At 59.2% G+C, this 18523-nt stretch overlaps 4 protein-coding genes across 9 annotated transcripts in view; 1 reads left to right on the top strand and 3 right to left on the bottom strand.

The window, feature by feature from the left end:
* Positions 1-18523, top strand: part of CLEC11A (C-type lectin domain containing 11A) — a 232867-nt gene that overhangs the window by 4759 nt on the left and 209585 nt on the right. The window lies entirely within an intron of this gene.
* On the bottom strand, positions 2735-7556 carry JOSD2 (Josephin domain containing 2). 4 transcript variants are annotated; one of them, XM_050771590.1, is made up of 5 exons: positions 7413-7556; positions 6396-6558; positions 4210-4335; positions 3099-3293; positions 2735-2993 (listed from the first exon to the last, which is right to left on the bottom strand). In XM_050771590.1, exons 2-5 carry the CDS (start codon positions 6539-6541, stop codon positions 2894-2896), a joined length of 567 nt encoding a protein of 188 aa, XP_050627547.1. In that variant the 5' UTR covers positions 6542-6558; positions 7413-7556; the 3' UTR covers positions 2735-2893. The 4 variants fall into 4 exon arrangements, with proteins under 4 accessions (XP_050627547.1, XP_050627549.1, XP_050627548.1 ...); XM_050771592.1 differs by lacking the exon at positions 7413-7556 and adding an exon at positions 7224-7353 and having other exon boundaries at positions 6396-6555; XM_050771591.1 differs by lacking the exon at positions 7413-7556 and adding an exon at positions 7182-7353 and having other exon boundaries at positions 6396-6555.
* On the bottom strand, positions 7713-10108 carry ASPDH (aspartate dehydrogenase domain containing). 2 transcript variants are annotated; one of them, XM_050771556.1, is made up of 7 exons: positions 9964-10108; positions 9404-9548; positions 9059-9143; positions 8793-8942; positions 8491-8711; positions 8268-8422; positions 7713-7882 (listed from the first exon to the last, which is right to left on the bottom strand). In XM_050771556.1, the coding sequence occupies exons 1-7, from the start codon at positions 10013-10015 to the stop codon at positions 7839-7841; spliced, it is 852 nt and encodes a 283-aa protein (XP_050627513.1). In that variant the 5' UTR covers positions 10016-10108; the 3' UTR covers positions 7713-7838. The 2 variants fall into 2 exon arrangements, with proteins under 2 accessions (XP_050627513.1, XP_050627514.1); XM_050771557.1 differs by lacking the exon at positions 8268-8422.
* LRRC4B (leucine rich repeat containing 4B) overlaps positions 13227-18523 on the bottom strand; it is a 55723-nt gene continuing 50426 nt past the window's right edge. For both annotated transcript variants that reach the window (XM_050771482.1, XM_050771481.1), the window contains exon 3: positions 13227-15509. In XM_050771482.1, the coding sequence (XP_050627439.1) occupies positions 13665-15509 (1845 nt within the window). In that variant the 3' untranslated portion in view covers positions 13227-13664. The remainder of the gene's footprint in view (positions 15510-18523) is intronic.

Genomic DNA, 18523 nt, shown 5'->3' on the forward strand with positions numbered 1-18523 from the left:
TGAGATTACAGGTACCTGCCACCACACCCGGCTAATTTTTGTTGTCTGTTTGTTTGTTTGTTTTTTGAGACGGAGTCTCACTCTGTCGCCAGGCTGGAGTGCAGTGGCGTGGCTGGAGTGCAGTGGCGCGATTTCGGTTCGCTGCAACCCCTGCCTCCCGGGTTCAAGCGATTCTCCTGCCCCAGCCTCCTGAGTAGCTGGGATGACAGGCGCCGCCACCCCGGCCAGCTAACTTTTGTAATTTTAGTAGAGACATGGTTTTCACCATGTTGGCCAGGACGGTCTCAATTTATTTACCTTGTGATCCACCCGCCTTGGCCTCCCAAAGTGCTAGAATTATAGGCATGAGCCACTGCACCCGGCCTAACTTTTTTTTTTTTTTTTTGAGACGGAGTCTCGCTCTGTCGCCCAGGCTGGAGTGCAGTGGCCGGATCTCAGCTCACTGCAAGCTCCGCCTCCCGGGTTTACGCCATTCTCCTGCCTCAGCCTCCCGAGTAGCTGGGACTACAGGCGCCCGCCACCTCGCCCGGCTAGTTTTTTTGTATTTTTAGTAGAGACGGGGTTTCATTGTGTTAGCCAGGATGGTCTCGATCTCCTGACCTCGTGATCCGCCCGTCTCGGCCTCCCAAAGTGCTGGGATTACAGGCTTGAGCCACCGCGCCCGGCCTTTTTTTTTTTTTTTTTTTTGAGACAGAGCCTTACTGTGTCACTCAGGCTGGAGTGCAGTGGCATGATCTCGGCTCACTGCAAGCTCCGCCTTCCGAATTCACGCCATTCTGCCTCAGCCAGTAGCTGGGACTACAGGCGCCCGCCACCATGCTTGGCTGATTTTTTTGTATTTTTAGTAAAGACAACGTTTCACCGTGTTAGCCAGGATGGTCTCAATCTTTTGACCTTGCGGTCTGACTGCCTTGGCCTCCCAAAGTGCTGGGATTACAGGTGTGAGCCACCGTGCCTGGTCTATTATCTTTATTTTTATTTATTTTTTTGAGACAGGGTCTCACTCTTATCACCCAGGGTGGAGTGCAGTGATTCTGTCATGGCTCACTATAGCCTCGACCTCCTGGGCTCAAGGGATCCACCTGCCTCAGCCCCCAAGTAGCTGGGATCACAGGTGTGCACCACCAAGCTTAGCTTATTTTAATTTTTTTGGAGAGACAGGGTCTCACTGTGTTGCCCAGGCGGGTTTCAAACTCCAGAGCTCAAGTGATCCTCCTGCTTTTACCTCTCAAAGTGCTAGGGTTACAGATGTGAGCCACCATGCCTGGGCTATTATATTTTTGAGACAAGGTCTCTCTCACTCACGATCATGGCTAGCTGCAGCCTTAACTTCCTGGGCTCAAGCAATCCTCCTGCCTCAGCTTCCCAAGTAGCTGCGATTACAGGCGCAGGCCACCATGTCCCACTTATTTATTTATCTATGAGACAGAGTCTTCCTCTGTTGCCGAGGCCGGAGTGCAGTGGTGCGATCTCGGCTCACCAAAACCTCCACCTCCTGGGTTCAAGCGATTCTCTTGCCTCAGCCTCCCGAGTAGCTGGGATTACAGGCCCCCGCCACCACACCCAGCTAATTTTTGTATTTTTAGTAGAGATGGGGTTTCACCATGTTGGCAAAGCTGGCCTTGAACTTTTTTGTTTTGTTTTGAGACGGAGTCTTGCTCTGTCGCCCAGGCTGGAGTGCAGTGGCGCTATCTCGGCTCACTGCAAGCTCTGCCTCCCGGGTTCACGCCATTCTCCTGCCTCAGCCTCCCAAGTAGCTGGGACTACAGGCGCCTGCCACCATGCCCGCCAGGTGCATGCCAAAGTGTTGGGATTACAGGCATGAGCACTGTGCCCGGCCAGTCTTGAACTCTTGACCTCAGGTGATCCATCCACCTCGGCCTCCCAGAGTGCTGAGATTACAGACGTGAGCCACCGGCCTCACATCCCACTTATTTTTAATTTTTTTTTTTGTAGAGACAGGGTCTTGCTATGTTGCCCAGGCTGGTCTCATACTGTGGACCTCAGCCTCCCAAAGCACTATGGTTACAGGCATGAGGCACCACATCTGGCCAGGGTGTGGACATCTTTGGGGCCACTGTTCTGCCCACCTACCAATCAATGGAATAGAATGGAGAGTCAAGAAGTAAACTCAGGCACGGTGGCTCACACCTGTAATCCTAGCACTTTGGGAAGCCGAGGCAGGCAGATTGCTTGAGGTCAGGGGTTCAAGACCAGCCTGGGTAACAGAGCAAGCTCCCATCTCTACAAAACAATTTAAAGAAAGTAGTCAGGTATGGCACCTGAGGTCCCAGCTACTTGGGAGGCTGAGGTGGGAGGATCACCTGAGCCCAGGAGTTCAAGGCTACAGTGAGCTGTGATTGACCCACTGCAATCCAGCCTGGGTGACAGAGTGAGACACTGTCTCAATCAATCGAATAAAGAAGTAAACACCTGCTTTCTCCTTAGCAAGTACCCCCGTGGAACCCAGATCAAACGCATTCGTTCGCCACTGGTCTCTCTCCAGCACCGGCGGAGCGTGAGCCCCAGGGGCACGGACTTGTACTGTTTTCTGCTGTGTCACTGATGAGGAAGCTGAGGCCGAGCGGTGAGCAACTGGCATGAGGCGGCAGAGAACCAGGAGGACTCCTGGGCTCTCAGCCCCACCCACCAGGGTGTCTGGCGGGTCAGAGAAGTGGGAGTGACTGAGTAGAAGAGGCCCCAGAAGGGCGGGGCAGTCAGACACAGGCCAGGCGGCAGAAAATCAGCAGATTTATTGAGGCAGCAGCGGCAGTGGGGAGCAGGGGTGTGGGGAGGGGGCCGGGCCTCCCCAGGCCTTTCCCAGGCACGCAGTGTGCGCAGTCAGAGGGGGACGCGCAGGGACTGTGCTGTGGGCGCCGACGGTCAGCTGAGATCAGTCTGTCCGAAGCCAGCAGCCCTTCTCCTCCACCTCCTTGGTCACCACCAGCAGCACCTCACACAGGCCCTGGGCCAGCGCAGTCGCCAGGAAGGCCCTGGGTGGGAGAAATGGGGAGACTGAGGCTCAGCCAGCCTGGGCATTCCCTCTGGGGAGTGGGGTTTCAGGCCCCTGGTCTTGGAATCACCTCTGCGGGGCTCACCTGACTCCGTCCTCGTCCCCCAGGGCCTCGGGCGCCCGCAGCTTGGAGTCCAGGTTGTAGTAGATGCCGTCCACCTGGCGCAGGGCCACCCAGTGCCGCCGGCGTAGCGGCAGTGACAGCAGCCCCAGAGACACAGGCGAGGGCAGGTTCAGGATTAGTCCCAGCACCTGGGGCAGGGCCAGCTGGGACAGGGGCCTGTGCGGGCAGGGAGGGGACACCGCCATCAGGGCCTGCTCTGCCCGCCGGTGAAATGTGGCTGACCATGTGGGGCCCAGGCTGGCGGCGGTGGGGGCCTCCTGAACCCACCCAGAGGTGTTCCTTAATCAGCCACCCTGGTTCCCAACACTCTCCGTTCACCCGCCCACTCAAACCTCCCACCCATGCAGCCGCCCAACCAGACCTCCCACCCATCCACCCACCATTCACCCAACTCACATCGGCCCTTCACCAACCACCATCACCCTGTCTGTCCAGCCACCCACCCACCAACTTACTCCTCACACAGCCACCCAGGATCCAGGCATGATCCGCCCACCCCACCGGGCCTCCCAGCCACCAGCCAACTTCCCAACAACAATTCACACACTCACCTCCATCTATGCATTCACCTCCCCGCCACCATCACCATCCAACTAGCCATCTACTGTCCACCACCCACCACCCAGCCACCACCCAGCCAGCCATTCACCCAACAGTGGACTCACCATGCCCCCAGTCCTCACCCACTCTTGGCCCACCTGCCATTGGTCTACCCCTCATCCACCAGCCACACACCTGGCCACTGGCCAGCCAGCCATCAAAACCTCCCATTCATCCACCCAACTCCCCAGCCTCCTGTCTGTTGTCCACTGACCATGAACACCCAATCCCCTCACTCCCCCTCACACAACACATCCAACCACCTACTCAGCATTCACCTGGTAACCATCATCCACCCAGCGTCTCAGCCTGCCGACCGCCTGATCTCCCCCACTAACCCATCAGCACCAGCCTTCCTGCATTCATGCCAGCCCCCCCGGCCACATTCCCCTCCCTGACCCCCCAACAGGCTCACACGACAGGGTGCCCTCTGTGCCCGGCCCAGGATGTGCTGTGCGGCTCTGGGGCCTACCTCCTCCTGTCCCACCACACGGCGGCCAGGCCCAGCCCCTGCAGAGCGGCCATGATCACGTTGACGTCATAGTTGCCGGTGCCCAGGAGGCTGCGATGAGGGTTCAGCCGGGAGTCTGGGGCCAACCTGGTAGTGGGGGTGGCCAGAGTTGAGCTGGGGACCCGTGGAAAGGCCGCCCCACAAAATGGGGGTGCCAGGGGCCACAAGTTGCCTCAGCCTTTGACTCTCCCCGCTTCAGACCCCACAACTCATCCACCCTCAAGTCCTGTCTCTCCTGCCCCAACTCTGCCCTGTCCCCAAGGCCCCAGTTGGGCTCTGTCTTCTCCCCCAGCCTCCAGCCTCCCTCCAGTCCATTCCCACGTGGCCCTGGCCCTCCCCTGCTCACAGCTCTCCCATAGCTCCCCAGCGCCCTGGACAAAGTCCCTGTCCCTCCGCCGTCCCTTCCTCTGTCCTTGAAGACCCGCCTCAGATGTCAGATCCTCTGAGAGGAGGCTCCTGACCTTCAGGCTGGGTCGGGGCCCTGTCTGGGCTCCCCCAGTGAACTGAGCTACCTCAACGATGACAGCTGCCCGCATCACCCTCATTTAACACTGCTTGCTTCTCCCATGCGGTTGCCCTCACCCCTGCCCTGCTCACAGCCCACTCTGCTTCCTCATTTCCCCCAGGACAGAGTCCCACAAGGCCCTGCGTGGTCTGGCCCTGGTGGCTTCACCTCAGAGCCTCAGCACCCTCCTTCCTGGCCCCCTGGCCCCAGCCACATCCCCGGTGCCCACCACCCCTCGCCCCACCCCTGCCAACCTTTCCTCCAGCTCTTCCCCTGCCCAGGAAGGCTCTTCCGCCTGCCACCACTTGTCTCTGGGCCCTGCCTCTGAACAGCTGCACCTCTGCTCCCTATCTGGGCCCTGGGCAGGCAGGGCATGGGAGGAAAAGGCTTGTGTGTGTGTGTTTCCCTCGCCACCCTCAGGCTGGCACTTGAGTCTGAGTCATCTCAGGGTCTCCAACATGGCTTTGGTATGAAAGAGCTGGTGGGTCCTTGTTCTGAACGATCGAGGGATGAATAAATACCATAATGATCAGTCTGAGGGGCTGCGACTCTTAGGATGTCCAGGAGCCAGAGGCGGCTTTCAGCAAGAGACAGAAGAGGCAGCCCACCTCCAGGTGTAGAAAGACTCTCTAGGATCAGTGGGCACTGAAGGCAGGGACAGACTGGAGGCCACGGGCAGGTTGGGCAGGAGAGGATCAGGCCTGAGCTGGGGCCAGGGACGTGGGGACAGAGAGGAGGGAGTAAGAGATGATAAAGGATGGATTTTTGTTTGTTTGTTTTTTTGAGACAGAGTCTTGCTCTGTTGCCTGGCTCACTGAAACCTCCATCTCCCAGGTTCAAGCAGTTCTCCCACCTCAGCCTCCAGAGTAGCTGGGACTACAGACGTGTGCCACCACGCCCAGCTAATTTTTTTTTTATTTTTTAGTAGAGACGGGGTTTTGCCCTGTTGGCCAGGCTGGTCTGGAACTCCTGACTTCAAGTGATCCACCTGCCTCGGCCTCCCAAAGTGTTGGGATTACAGACGTGAGCCACTGCGCCCGGCCAAGGAGCGAGGTTGGACATCGTGAATAGTGAAGAGGAACATTCCATGCTGGCAGAGAAGGAAGCCACACCAGGCAGAAAGAAGTACCTGGAAGCCCAGAGGCTGCACAGGAGGGCTCACGGGAGTGGAGAGTCTGGTTTGAGGGGGGCTGTGAGGGCTGAAGCTGCAGAGGCAGGCTCGGCCTCCGCTATCAGGAGGGCCCTGAGTAGGGTGGGGGTGTGTTTAGGATGGACTGGAGAGCTGTGACAGGGCCCAGATAAGAGATGCCTGAAACTGAGTGAGTCTGTAATCCCAGCTACTGGGGAGGCTGAGGTGTGAGGATCACAAGCTCAGGAGTTCAAGACCAGCCCGAGCAGCATAGCCAGACGTTGTCTCTAAAGAAAGAAAGGACCACCGGATTGGGGCCTGGCTGGGGCTGAGGCCACAAGGACAGGCAGGCACAAGAGGCAACATCTCCCCAGAGTCCCAGCGTCTGGCTTAGGCAAGTGAGCTGGGGACAGAAGAAAGCCCCCAGGCTCAGCGCCTGCTTGGTGGCGAGACCCAGATGGGTCGCTCTGCCGGAGCCCTGCTGCTCCAGGGGCCGGGGTGGGTGACGGTCACCTCTTGCAGATCTCATCGGCAGCCTCCTGGCTAAAGAGCTGCTGCTGCAGAACGTTGTTGAGGGCGTGGACGGCACATAGCTCCAGGCGCTGCCGTTCGTGGTACACAGAGGGTGGGCTCGGCTGTGCTCCCGGGGCCTGGGACATGCCGTCCTCGGCTCCTGCTGGGGGTTGGGAGGGGAAGAAGGTCCTCAGGGGCCCGGGATCTAGAGGTCCAACCTCCCAGCAGGCCTTTGGGGCATCGCCATTGATTGAGCTGGGGCTCCCGGCAGCCCGGGAGGGCACTGGGCCCCTGACCCCGCTCCCTGGGTCTCCTGACAGTACACGTCCCTCCATCCCCTCTTCCTATTCCTACGAAAAAGGCTGTCTCCTCTGCTCCCCTAGCAACAGAGAACCATCCCCACCAGGTCTCTAAGTAAAAGGGTGCCTATCATGGTCACCTAGCAACAGAGGAACCCGCCTCCCCTGTCCCTAGGTAACCGGGCGCTCTGTGGTTACCTAGCAACAGAGCCCCTTCCCCACGGCACTAGGTAACAAAGTCTGTCCTCCGAGCACCTAGCAATAGAGAGTCTTCCTCCCTTGTCTCTAGGTGATAGGGTCCCCTCCGGTCTCCTAGCAACAGAAGACTACCCTTCCCCGGTCATGAAGCAGCGAGGCTCTCTGCTCTTGTCACCTGGCAACGGGGCCCCCTCCCCAGTCACTAAGCAACAGGAGTTCCTTTTCCTATACCCGGCAACCAGGCCCCTTCCCCGGACACCAAGGAATGGAGCCCTTCACCGACCCGCACCCCAACCACGGCGCTCGCCCTTTGCCTGGCAACGCCCCTCACCCCGCCTGCCTCTCCGCTCCACCGAGCCAAGGGCTTCCGCATTCCCTTCCTGGGTTGCGGCTCTGTGCTCCGAGTGCGGGGCGGGCAGCACCGCGCTGACTGGGCAGGCGGGACGGACTACAGCTCCCGGTGATCCCTGCGCGCCGGACTACGACTCCCGTGGGGCCCCGCGGGACCTCTCCTCCCCACCTAACGCCCGGGCCGCGCGGCCTTGAAGTCCGCCGTCGGGCCTAGAAAATGCTGCACTACAACTTCCGTCGGGCTCCGCAGCAAGTCCCGGAAGTGTGCCTCAGATGCCCTTCCTTCGCGTACGGCCGCGCCCACTACCGCTCAGAGCTTCTAGGAAATATAGTGCGTACGCTCTCGCGATAGCTTCCCGGCGCCGCGCTCTCGTGGGAGGTCGCCCCCTGCGATGGCGTCATGCGCGGTGCGCAGACGCAGCGTGACGTCACACAAGGGAAACAGGGACCAGGGACGCCAGGCGGTGCAGGGGGAGACAGCGGTGATCTTTACTGAGTCAGAAGGGAGATCCTGGGGAAGTGGGGCAAGGCAGGGGTGGGATAGTGGTAGTGAGAGGCCAGTAAGATGATCTCGTCTCGGGAGGGAGGAGGCTTCTCAGCAGAGATGGATCCCCGGCCTGGAGGGGAGCTGGCAGCAGACTGCGGGGAGAGGGGAATGAGCGAGTGAGACAGAGGAGAGATGAGGAGACAGACACCTGGGGGAGGCAATGGTGGGAGGAGGGGACAGGCCTTGGGGGCGGTGGAGGAAGACCCAGAGAGAGCGGGACAGAGCCCTGGGGGTGGACACAGACAGAGAGAGTCCTCATCAGAGGCGGGCACAGAGACTCAGAGAGGGGACGCGGACAGAGATGGAGACATCTACGGTGCCAGGATTCAAAGTCGTGGACAGAGGTTAAGGAAATAAAGGTCAGAAATAAAGGTCAACAAATACATAACCAGAGCTGCAGAACTAGCGAGAGCCCGGGATCCCCAAGCTCTGCAGAACACAGGAGCCCAGGGCCGGGGGAGAGGGGCCTGGCCGCACCCAGGAGGCTCCGCCAGAAGGCCGTGACGGTGGCGGAGCCGGTTACCGCGCCTGGCTCGGCCGGGTTCTCTCTGTGGGTGTGCACAGCAAAGCTTCGGCCCCTGGGGCCCGGGTGTCCGCTCAGCTCTACATCCACCACGTGCATGTCCGTGAGGCTGGGACAAGTGGGGCGGTCAGTGTGGTTAGCCTGGACTCAGCCCAACACCCTGCTCACTCTGCTCACCTGAGATCAGCCACAAGCACACCAGTCACCCCATCGAAGCCCAGGCTGGGGGCAGCCAGGGCAGCCGCCGCCATGGTGTTGGAATTTCGGGGGGCAAAGGGGCAGAGCCCACGGACAGGGCCTTCGTAGAGCACAGTGCGAGGCCCGGTGCTGTGGGCTGCAGCCAGGGGTCCCTCGAGCCGGAAGCCATCGGGGTGTGTGGCCATGGTGACACGAAGGCTCTGGAAGCAAGAGCCCGGGTTAGGGGGAGTGGGGTCTTTGCAGGCCTCCCCTGGTTCCTGGGGAGCCCAGCAGGCCCTCACCCGGAGGCCCCCAGCTGCATCCAATCTCGTGATGTCCTCGGTACCCCACAGGGCCCCTCGGGCCACAAACACGGCATGGTTCCAGTGCTGTGAGGCCTCCAAGAGCTGCCGCTCTGTGGTCTTGTCACTTAGAGCTGAGGGGGACCCCACCTGGGGTGGATGAAGGAGGAGAGGGTTGAGGTCAGGGAAGGATATCCACTTTAGGGTGGGGTGAGACCAAGACACAAGGGGTAGGGCTCTGTGTGAATGGTTGGGGTGGGGCTTACCAGGAGATTGGCATGGCGCAGGATTTGTGCCCCAGAGTCATGGATTATTTTGGGATGGGCCACTTCCACAACCAGATCAGGGTGTCTGGGAGAGGGGAAAGAAGGCACAGGGTCTTGGAGAGGTATTAGGCCTCTTCTTCCCAAAGTTCCCTCTGAGTCTACTGAGGGCTGCCCCTCTTTTCCCTGGCCTGTGAGGAGAAATGAGATGAAGGGGCTCGTCCCGTTTCACATTTGCTTGAACCAAGGCCCAGAGAGGGTCAGGGAATCCCTGAGATCACACAGTGGCTTAAGAGGGCCAGGACAGGAGCTTCAGGGAGCTCCACTCACCCATGGAAGGTCACTGACCTTTCCCCAAGGGCAGCAAGCTTCTGGAGCTGCAGGGAAGGGGGCACGCTCCCTGCCATTCGTCCTGGGTCACGATTCCAGACAAAAACAAGTTCTAGGCCAAGTTCTGGTCCCTGAGCCAACAGGCGGGAGACGAGGGACTGTCCTGAGGAGAGGGAAAGGAGAGGGCTAGAGATCCAGAGAGAGGGGGACAGAGACCCAGAGAGAGTGGGGAACAGAGGCTCAGAGAGAGGAGATGAGGACAGAGACTTGGGGAGACAGATGGGGCCGGGGGCAGAGATTCAGAGGGACAGGAGGACACAGGCCCAGAGAGAGAGGAGGTGGGGACAGACTCAGATGTGGGGGGGAGGGGCAGAGACCCAGTGTGGTGGACAGAGGCCCTGAGAGAAGGGAGACAGAGACGGAGAGGACAGAGACCCGGGGTGGGGTTGTGGTGGGCAGACCCACAGACACAGCTAGGGGCAGATGGAGACAGAGAAAAGTGTCTGTGGAGGGCAGAGAGCCTTGGGGGCTTTAGGAAGGGGATTGGGGAAGGAGGCCCAGGATGGTCAGGGACTCACCGAGGCGGCCGTAGCCCACCACGCCCACCCTCCATGGGCCCTTGTCGGCCATGGCCCTGAGTGTGGTGTCTGTGGCCCGGCTCCCTGGGCTGCTGGCTGCCCCCTGCACGAGGCCTGGGCAGCTGCTGCTCTTTGGACATCTGACCCTTGAGCCTCTGGGCTCAGTGTTTGGGGCATGGGCCTGCTGGAGTGGAGGCGGGACAATCTTGCCCTGCGCTCTGTCCACTTTCCTGGGTCCGGCACAGTGATCACGGTGACCGGGGGTTCCGCGAGCCCTGCGTGCCCCCCTTTCCCCTATAGCACACCCTCCTTGCTCCCTGCTGATGTGGAAAATTTCCTCTGCAGTCCCCTGCCCCCTATCTGGCTGGCCAGGTTGTCATGGAAACTGCATCTTGCTTTGGGTGGGGAGAAGAGATGGTGACGGGGACTCTGGGCTCTGTCCCCTCGCGCTCACCTCCCCTCCTCGTCCTCAGGTGGCCAAGGTCTGAGGGAGGCTTCAAGCTGGCCGTGCCCCCAGCCCTCCCGGAGGCAGCGGGAGCCCTGGTTGCAGCTTCTCCTCGATGTGCCCTTGCCTCAGCGGGTCCAATCTCCCTAGCCCCACAGCACGGTCCCCTTCCTGCAGCCTCCGCCCCCGTCCACAGCCTCCCTCTGCTCTGATCATCCTTCGGTTCACCTTGACTTGCCACCTTTCACTCTGTCCCCCATCGTGCCACCAGCTGCCTCCCATGTGACATTCTCACTCCCACGTCCGTCCCTCCTGTTCCCCAGCTTGCATCAGCCCAGGAGAAGCCTTCGAGGCCTGGAGAGGCCAAGCACCCCCAACATGAGCCCCAGCCACTGTGCCTCGAGGGTGCCTGGCATCGGAAATGGCGCAGGCTGCGGCAGCGCGGGCTCCCTGCCCCCAGCCACCACCTGGTACTCGCTGCAGTGTTTCCATGGCAACCAGGATTGGCGCTGGAAAGAGGCTGGAGAGAAAGAGAGCGTGAACGGGAGCATGGGGTGGGGGGACGGGCACCGGGTGGCGAGAGCCCCAAGTTGACAGGAGGAGAGAGGAGACAGACGCAGACAGAGGGGCCAAAACCCTGACACGGCGCCCAGAGGCTGCTGCTGCTGATAAAGGAGGAACTGACTTCCAGGGCCAGGAGCCCCGGGTGTGGGGGAGATAAGATGCCTGGGTGTAGAGAGATCCAGGAAGGGGGCAGGGGCCAGGCACCTCATGGAAGTGGGGGCCTCCCGCCATCCCCACCTTCTGACTCCTTCTGGGGCCTGAGTGTCCCCACAGTGCCCATAGCTGCCGTGTACGGAGCCCAGGCTGGGTCACTGCGAGGGGAGAAGGGGGCTGGGCGCAGGCCTGTGCGTCCTCAGGTCTGTGTCCCCAAAGCCACCTCAGCGTGGGAAGGTGCTAGAAGGCCCTGCATGGCTCTGTCACTCCCTGTGCCTCCCCCAGTGGCGTGAGATGGTAGCCCCGGCCAGCCCCAGCCCTCCAGGGGCTGCAACTCAGGCGCCTTGACCCCTGCAAGACACATCATCACCCCCTCCCCCGATCCCCTCAACTGCCCACTGTGCTGGCAACCCCCCCGGCCTGCTCGGGGCTTGCTCCCTGCCCTCTGAGGGCTCTGTTCCTGCCCTTCTGGGTGGCACTGTGGAGCCCCTGATGCCCCAGGCCCACTCGATCCAGCCCTCCAGCCTCCCACTGAACAGGCCAGAAATACAGCTCCTGTGCCCGAGGCCACAGCCCCAGCCTCCCACTTGGCCTCCCTCCCTTTCAGCGCCCAGACTCCGGAGCAGCCCTGAGGAGGTCTGCAGTGGACACACTCTGGATTGGGCCCTGTTGTGGGTTGGATTGTCGCCCAGAAAGGGAAGCACAGAAGTCCTGGCCTCCAGGGCCTCAGAATGGGACCTTATTTGGGAATTGGGTTTTTGCCAAGGATGGAGCTGAAGTTATACTGGAGGTGGAGGCTCCTGGTCCAGTCTGCCCTCTGTCCTTGTAAGAGGGGAGGTTAGGCAGGCTGCAGTGGCTCACACCTATAATCCCAGCACTTTGGGAGGCTGAAGCAGGTGGATCACTTCAGGTCAGGAGTTCAGGTCACCTGGCCAACACGGTGAAACCCCTTCTGTACTAAAAGTACAAAAATTAGTTGGGTGTAATGGTAGGCACGTGTAATCCTAGCTACTCAGGGGGCTGAGGGAGGAGATTCACTTGAGCCTGGGAGGCAGAGGCTTTGGTGCGCTGAAATTGTGCCACTGCACTCCAGCCTGGACAACAGAGCGAGACTCTGTCTCAAAAAAAAAAAAAAAGTCAGGCGCGGTGACTCATGCCTGTAATCGAGCACTTTGAGAGGCCGAGGCGAGTGGATCACCTGAGGTTAGGAGTTTGAAAGCAGCCTGGTCAATGTGGTGAAACCCGTCTCTACTAAAAATACAAAATTTAGCCAGGTGTGGTGGCGCACGCCTGTAATGCCAGCTACTTGGGAGGCTGAGGCAGGAGAATCGCTTGAAGCTGAGAAGCAGAGGTTGCAGTGAGCCAAGATTGTGCCACTGCACTCCAGCCTGGGCGACAAGAATGAAACTCCATCTCAATTAAAAAAAAAAAAAAAAGGCGGGGGAGTTGGACACAGACGCACACAGAGGGAAGAGATGAGAGGCTACAGGGGCAGGCGCTGGAAGACTGCGGTGATATAATACAGCCACCAGCCAGGACAGCCTGGGGCCACCAGAAGCTGGCGAGGCAGGAAGCCCCCGGAGGTACCCCCAGGTTTCAGAGAGAGCGTGGTCCTCCTGGCACTTTGATCACATCCAGCCTCCGGGACTGTGGGACTATAGATTTCCTTTGTTCTAAGTTCCCACCCGGGTTTGGGTGTGGCGTGGCGGTGCTAGGGGAGGAGTTTAGGAGGAGAGGGAATCAGACCTTCTCTGGGGTCTCCAGCGTGAAGGCTGAAGGGCCTAAGACCACCCGGAGGTGCGCGGGGCCCACCCTCCCGACGGGGCTGCGAGGCTGGCTCTCCAGCCTCTCCTTCCACCCCCACCCACATTCACTTTGTTTTCTCTCCTCCGTGCTTTCATGACCGAAAAAAATAATTTTTTACTTTTTCCATGTTTTTTTTTTAAAGTAATTACAGAGCAGGTAGTCGTTGACGCAAACCTCCCTTCAGTATCAAAAGTGTCTGTGGGGCAGGTGGGGCTGGGGCGGGTGGAGGCTGCCACCCTCTGCCGACGACAGGGACCGCCGGCCGGGAGCTCTGGCGACGTGTCCATCTCTTCAGTTTTGAGGGCGGAGGAGTGGGAGGGAGGGACGGGCGTCAAACTGCAAAAACTGAACCGTAAAAGGAGGGTGTCTGGGGCCGAGGGGAAAGGACACCCCTGGAAAAAGCTCCTGTCTCCCCTGGAAGGCGGCGGGCCGGGAACGCTTGGTCGGGAGAGCGAGGAGGAAACGCCACTTCTCCTGGGTCCCACGTCCCCTCCCGTCACCGAGGATTGGCGGGGGTGAGGCAAGGACCCCAGAGACTCCGTTCCTGGAGCCCCACCCTGTCCTCACTGGGGGTCCGAGCCCCAGATGGGGCTGGAAGCCACCTCTCCCCAATTCCCTGCATGGTCCCAGAAGGTGGGCTGGGCTGTGGGAGGGAGGGGTCCCGGTCAGGCTGTGCCCGGGCTGGGACCGGGGTGGGGGGCTCCATGCCCCTTGCCCGCCAGGCCCCACCGCCTCAGATCTGCGTCTCTTGCACGTTCTCCTTGGAGCCGCTCTTGAAGAGCAGAGGTTCGTGGATGGAGTTGAGGCCGGGCGGGCCTTTGCCCCCGCAGCCCCCGCCGCTGGGGTTGCTGCTGTAGTGCGCCTTGAAGGCGGCAGCCACGTAGTGGTGGTGGTTGAGGTGGTCTCGCTCCAGAGCGGGCAGGGCCAGGTGGCTGTCCCCGCCCACGCCACCCCCACCGGCCGCGGCGGCCGCGGCGGCCACGGACACAGCCGAGGCGGCGGGCAGCTCGTCCTCCACGTTGATGATCTCCACGGTGCGCGTGGGCCCGTGGTGCTTGTGGAGCTGGTGCTGCTTGCGCAGCTTGTAGAAGGCCACGAGCATCACCGCGGCCATGAACGTGATGGCCACGAAGCAGCCAATGATGATCTTGGTGGTCTTCATGACGTCGTCCAGGTCCTTGAGGGCGTTCTCCGTCACATCCGTGATGGGCACCGTGAACGCCTTCTCCGTGGGCCGCGAGGAGCGCGGGGCGGGTGCCGTGGTAGACGACGAGGCAGGACCGGCCGCGTCCCCGGGCCGGCCCCCGCCCCAGACACCGTCCGTCGTGGGCCCCGGCGGTTCCTTCTCCGTCCCCCGCGGCTGCAGGGCCTCCTCTCCGGGCTGCGTCTCCAGGGTCTCCACGGTCACCGTGGTGAAGTAGGTGTAGCCGCCACTGCCCCCTCCAACACCACCACCGCCCCCAGGGCCGCCCCCGCCGCCGCCGGTGCCCCCGGCCGCCACGGGGTCCACGGCCGAGACGTTGAGCGTGGCCGAGGCGGTGGTGTTGCCGGCCGAGTTCGTCACCATGCACGTGTACTGGCCCGTGTCCTGCACGGTGACGTTGGTGAAGTTGAGCGTGCCGTCATGCAGGACGGAGATGCGCACGCGGTAGGAGCCGTGGGTCATGAGGGTGCCGTTGGGCGTCAGCCAGTTGACGGAGGTCATGGAGGTGCCCGTGCGGCATTTGAGCTCGGCAGCCATGCCCTCGGTGACGTTGAGGTCAGTGGGCGGCTCCACGATGACGGGCGCGTAGCAGGTGAAATGCGACTGGTCCAGCTCCCCAATGTAGCGCCCCTTGAGGCCGGCGGGCGCATGACAGCGGGCGCAGCACGTCGTGTTGCTGGGCACCGTCTCTTTGAGCCACCAGCTCAGCCAGAGCACGTCGCAGTTGCAATGCCAGGGGTTGTGGTTGAGATGCACGCGCTCGAGGCGGTGCAGGGGCGTGAAGAGGTCGTGGGGCAGCGACATCAGGTTGTTGTGGGACAGGTTGAGCTCCTCCAGCGACTTGAGGTCGTCGAAGGCGTTGCGCTCGATGGTGGCTACCTGGGCGTGCATGAGCCACAGCTTGCGCAGACTGGTGAGACCCTGGAAGGAGCCCGGGCGGATCAGATCCAGCCGGTTACCCGACAGCTCCAGCTCCTCCAGGCGCACCAGGGCCGTCAGGTTGGGGATGTCCTTGAGGTTGCACATGCCCAGGTTGAGGTAGCGCAGGTTGACCAGCCCCTCGAAGGCCGCCTCCGAGATGTACTCCAGCCGCTTGAGCTCGCCCAGGTCCAGGCGCCGCAGCGAGGGCACGCGGTTGAAGGCGTACGAGGGGATGCTCTCGATGGGGTTGTTGCGCAGCCAGAGCTCCCGCAGCTTGGACAGGTACTCGAAGGCCTGCGTGGGCACCGTGGTCAGCCGGTTGTCAAAAAGCTCCAGCGTGTTGAGGCTGGGCAGCCCGTTGAAGGCACCCACCTCGATCTTGCGAACCAGGTTCTTGCTCAGCTGCAGAATCTCCAGGTGCCGCAAGTGCTTGAACGTGTCCGTCCGGATCACCTGGGGAGAGGGAGACACGGATCAGTCATGGAGATACTGACAAGGGCCGTGGGGGGATCACCAAGGTCCCGGGAGCAGGCAGGGTCGGGTGGCTGGATCTCCTGTGCTGTGCTGTGACGGTACGACCACATTGCAACATGGTTTGATGAGTTTCTTATGAAGTTAAAACTGGGGTCAAGGCTGGGTGCGGTGGCTCACGCCTGTAATCGCAGCACTTTGGGAGGCTGAGGCAGATGGATCACTTGAGGTCAGGAGTTCGAGTAAAACCCTGTCTCTACTAAAAATACAAAAATTAGCCAAGTGTGGTGGCGTGTGCCTGTAATCCCAGCTACTTGGGAGACTGAGGCACGAGAATCACTTGAACCCAGGAGGCAAAGTTTGCAGTGAGCCGAGATAGTGCCACTGCACTCCTGCCTGGGCAACAGAGCAAGACTCCGTGTAGAAATAAACAAAAAAACTGGATTCAAGAATTTTGGGGGACTAGGCACGGGGTGGCTCATGCCTATAATCCCAGCACTTTGGGAGGCTGAGGTGGGCAGATCACTTGAGCCCAGGAGATCAAGATCAGACTGGGCAACAGCACATAAACCCCATCTCTACAAAAGTAAAAATAAAATAAAATAAAATAAACAAATTAGCCAGGCGTGGTGGCATGTGCCTGTTGTCCCTGCTACTAGGGAGGCTGAGGTGGGAGGATTGCGTGAGCCTGGAAAGGGAAGTCTGCAGTGAGCTCTGATCACACTACTGCACTCTAGCCTGGGCAATGAAGTAAAACCCTGTCAAAAAAAAAAAAGAAAGAAAGAAAGAATGAAAAACGAACAAACAAGAAAATGAAAAAAGATAGTTACTTACAAAGTTAAAACTGGATTCAAGAATTTTGGGGATGACCAGGTGTGGTGGCTCACACCTGTATGCCAGCACTTTGGGAGGCTGCAGTGGGTAGATTACCTGAGGTCAGGAGTTCAAGACCAGCCTGGCCAACATGGTGAAACCCCGTCTCTACTAAAAATACAAAAATTAGCTGGGCGTGGTGGTGCATGCCTGTAATCCCAGCTACTTGGGAGGCTGAGGCAGGAGACTTGTTTGAACCTGGGAGGCAGAGGTTGCTGTGAGCTGAGATCGTGTCACCTCACTCCAGTCTGGGTGACAGAGCGAGACTCCATCTCAAAAAAAAAAAAAAAAAAAGAATTTTGGGGGCCAGGCACAGTGGCTCATGTCTATAATCCCAGCACTTTGGGAGGCCAAGGTGAGAGGATCACCTGAGCCCAGAAACTTGAGGCCAGTCTGGGCAACATTGGGAGACCTTGTCTCTACAAAAAAGAATTTAAAAAGAAATGTAAAAACAAGAATTTTGGGATTGAGGAGGAAAAAACTTTTGAAAAAAAAGTTAAAACTGGAGTGGCCATCCAACCTGGCTGTTCCATTCCTGGGTATTTCCTCAAGAGAAATGAAGGCAGATGTCCACGCAACGGCTTCTACGTGGGTGTTCACAGCATTTTTTTTCTCTGGACTGCCTAAGCTGGAGACGGCCCAAATGACAATCAGCAGGTGAATGGACAAACACTGGGAGGTGTGGCCGTGTGGAGGATGCTGCGGCTCAGCCACAAAAGGGACCTGGCTACTGTGAACCCCTGGAAGAATGTCTCTGGGGTGAGGCTGAGCAAAAGAAGCCGAACCCAAAGGTGCTGGCGTGGTGGATCCGTCCACACTGTGCTCTGGGTGTTCTAAGTGGGCGTCTCTGCATGTGTGGGTGGGTGAGGTGTCTGGGGCAGACAGGGAAGAGTGTGAGAGAGCTTTGTGGGGTGACTGACACGTGCCACATTGGCATGGTGGTTACATGACAGAAGGCGACTGTTAAGACTCCCCAAACTACACTTAAAATGAGGGTATTTTATTCCATGCCAGTGATACATTATTTTATTTTATTTTTGAGACAGAGTCTTGCTCTGTCACCCAGGCTGGAGTGCAGTCGCACAATCTCGGCTCACTGCCATCTCCGCCTGCCGGGTTCTAGCGATTATCCTGCCTCAGTCTCCCGAGTAGCTGGGATTACAGGCGTGTGCCACCACGCCTGGCTAATTTTTGTATTTTTAGTAGAGACGGGGTTTCACCATGTCGGCCAGGCTAGTCTCGATCTCCTGACCTCGTGGTCCACCTGCCTCGGCCTGCCAAAGTGCTGGGATTACAGGCGTGAGCTACCGTGCCCGGCCAATTTTGTATTTTTAGTAGAGACGGGGTTTCACCATGTTGGCCAGGCTGGTCTTGAACTCCCGATCTCAAGTGATCTGCCTGCCTTGGCCTCCCAAAGTGCTGGGATATTACAGGCATGAACCACCTTGCTTGGCCACTACGCATTAGTTTTAAAAATGAAAAACATAAGGCTGGGCATGGTGGTTCACATCAGTAATCCCAGCACTTTGGGAGGCTGAGGTGGGAGGATCACTTGAGCCCAGGAGTTGAAGACAATCCTGGTCAACAAAGCAAGACCCTGTCTCTACAAATAAATACAAAAATTAGCCCTGTGTGGTGGTGCGCACCTGTGGTCCCAGCTACTCAGAAGGCTAAGATGGGAGGATCGCTTGAGCCCAGGAGGTCAAGGCTGCAGCGAACTGTGATCATGCCACTGCACTCCAGCCTGCGTGACAGAGGGAGACGCCGTCCCAAAAATAAATAAATAAATAATAAAAAATAAAAATACTAATACCAGCAACTAAGACACATTGAACAAGTCTTTGATGCCAGACACTGCTCTAAATGCTTTGTGGGTAATAACTTTTTTTTTTTTTTTTTGAGACGGAGTCTGGCTCTGTTGCCCAGGCTGGAGTGCAGTGGCACAATCTCGGCTCACTGCAAGCTCCACCTCCCGGGTTCACGCCATTCTCCTGCCTCAGCCTCCCGAGTAGCTGGGACTACAGGTGCCCGCCACCACGCCCGGCTAATTTTTTTGTCTTTTTAGTAAGGATGGGGTTTCGCCATGTTGGCCAGGCTGGTCTCGAACTCCTGGCCTCAGATGA

This window comes from Macaca thibetana, chromosome 19 (genome assembly GCF_024542745.1).
Source record: "Macaca thibetana thibetana isolate TM-01 chromosome 19, ASM2454274v1, whole genome shotgun sequence".
Lineage (NCBI taxonomy): Eukaryota > Metazoa > Chordata > Mammalia > Primates > Cercopithecidae > Macaca > Macaca thibetana.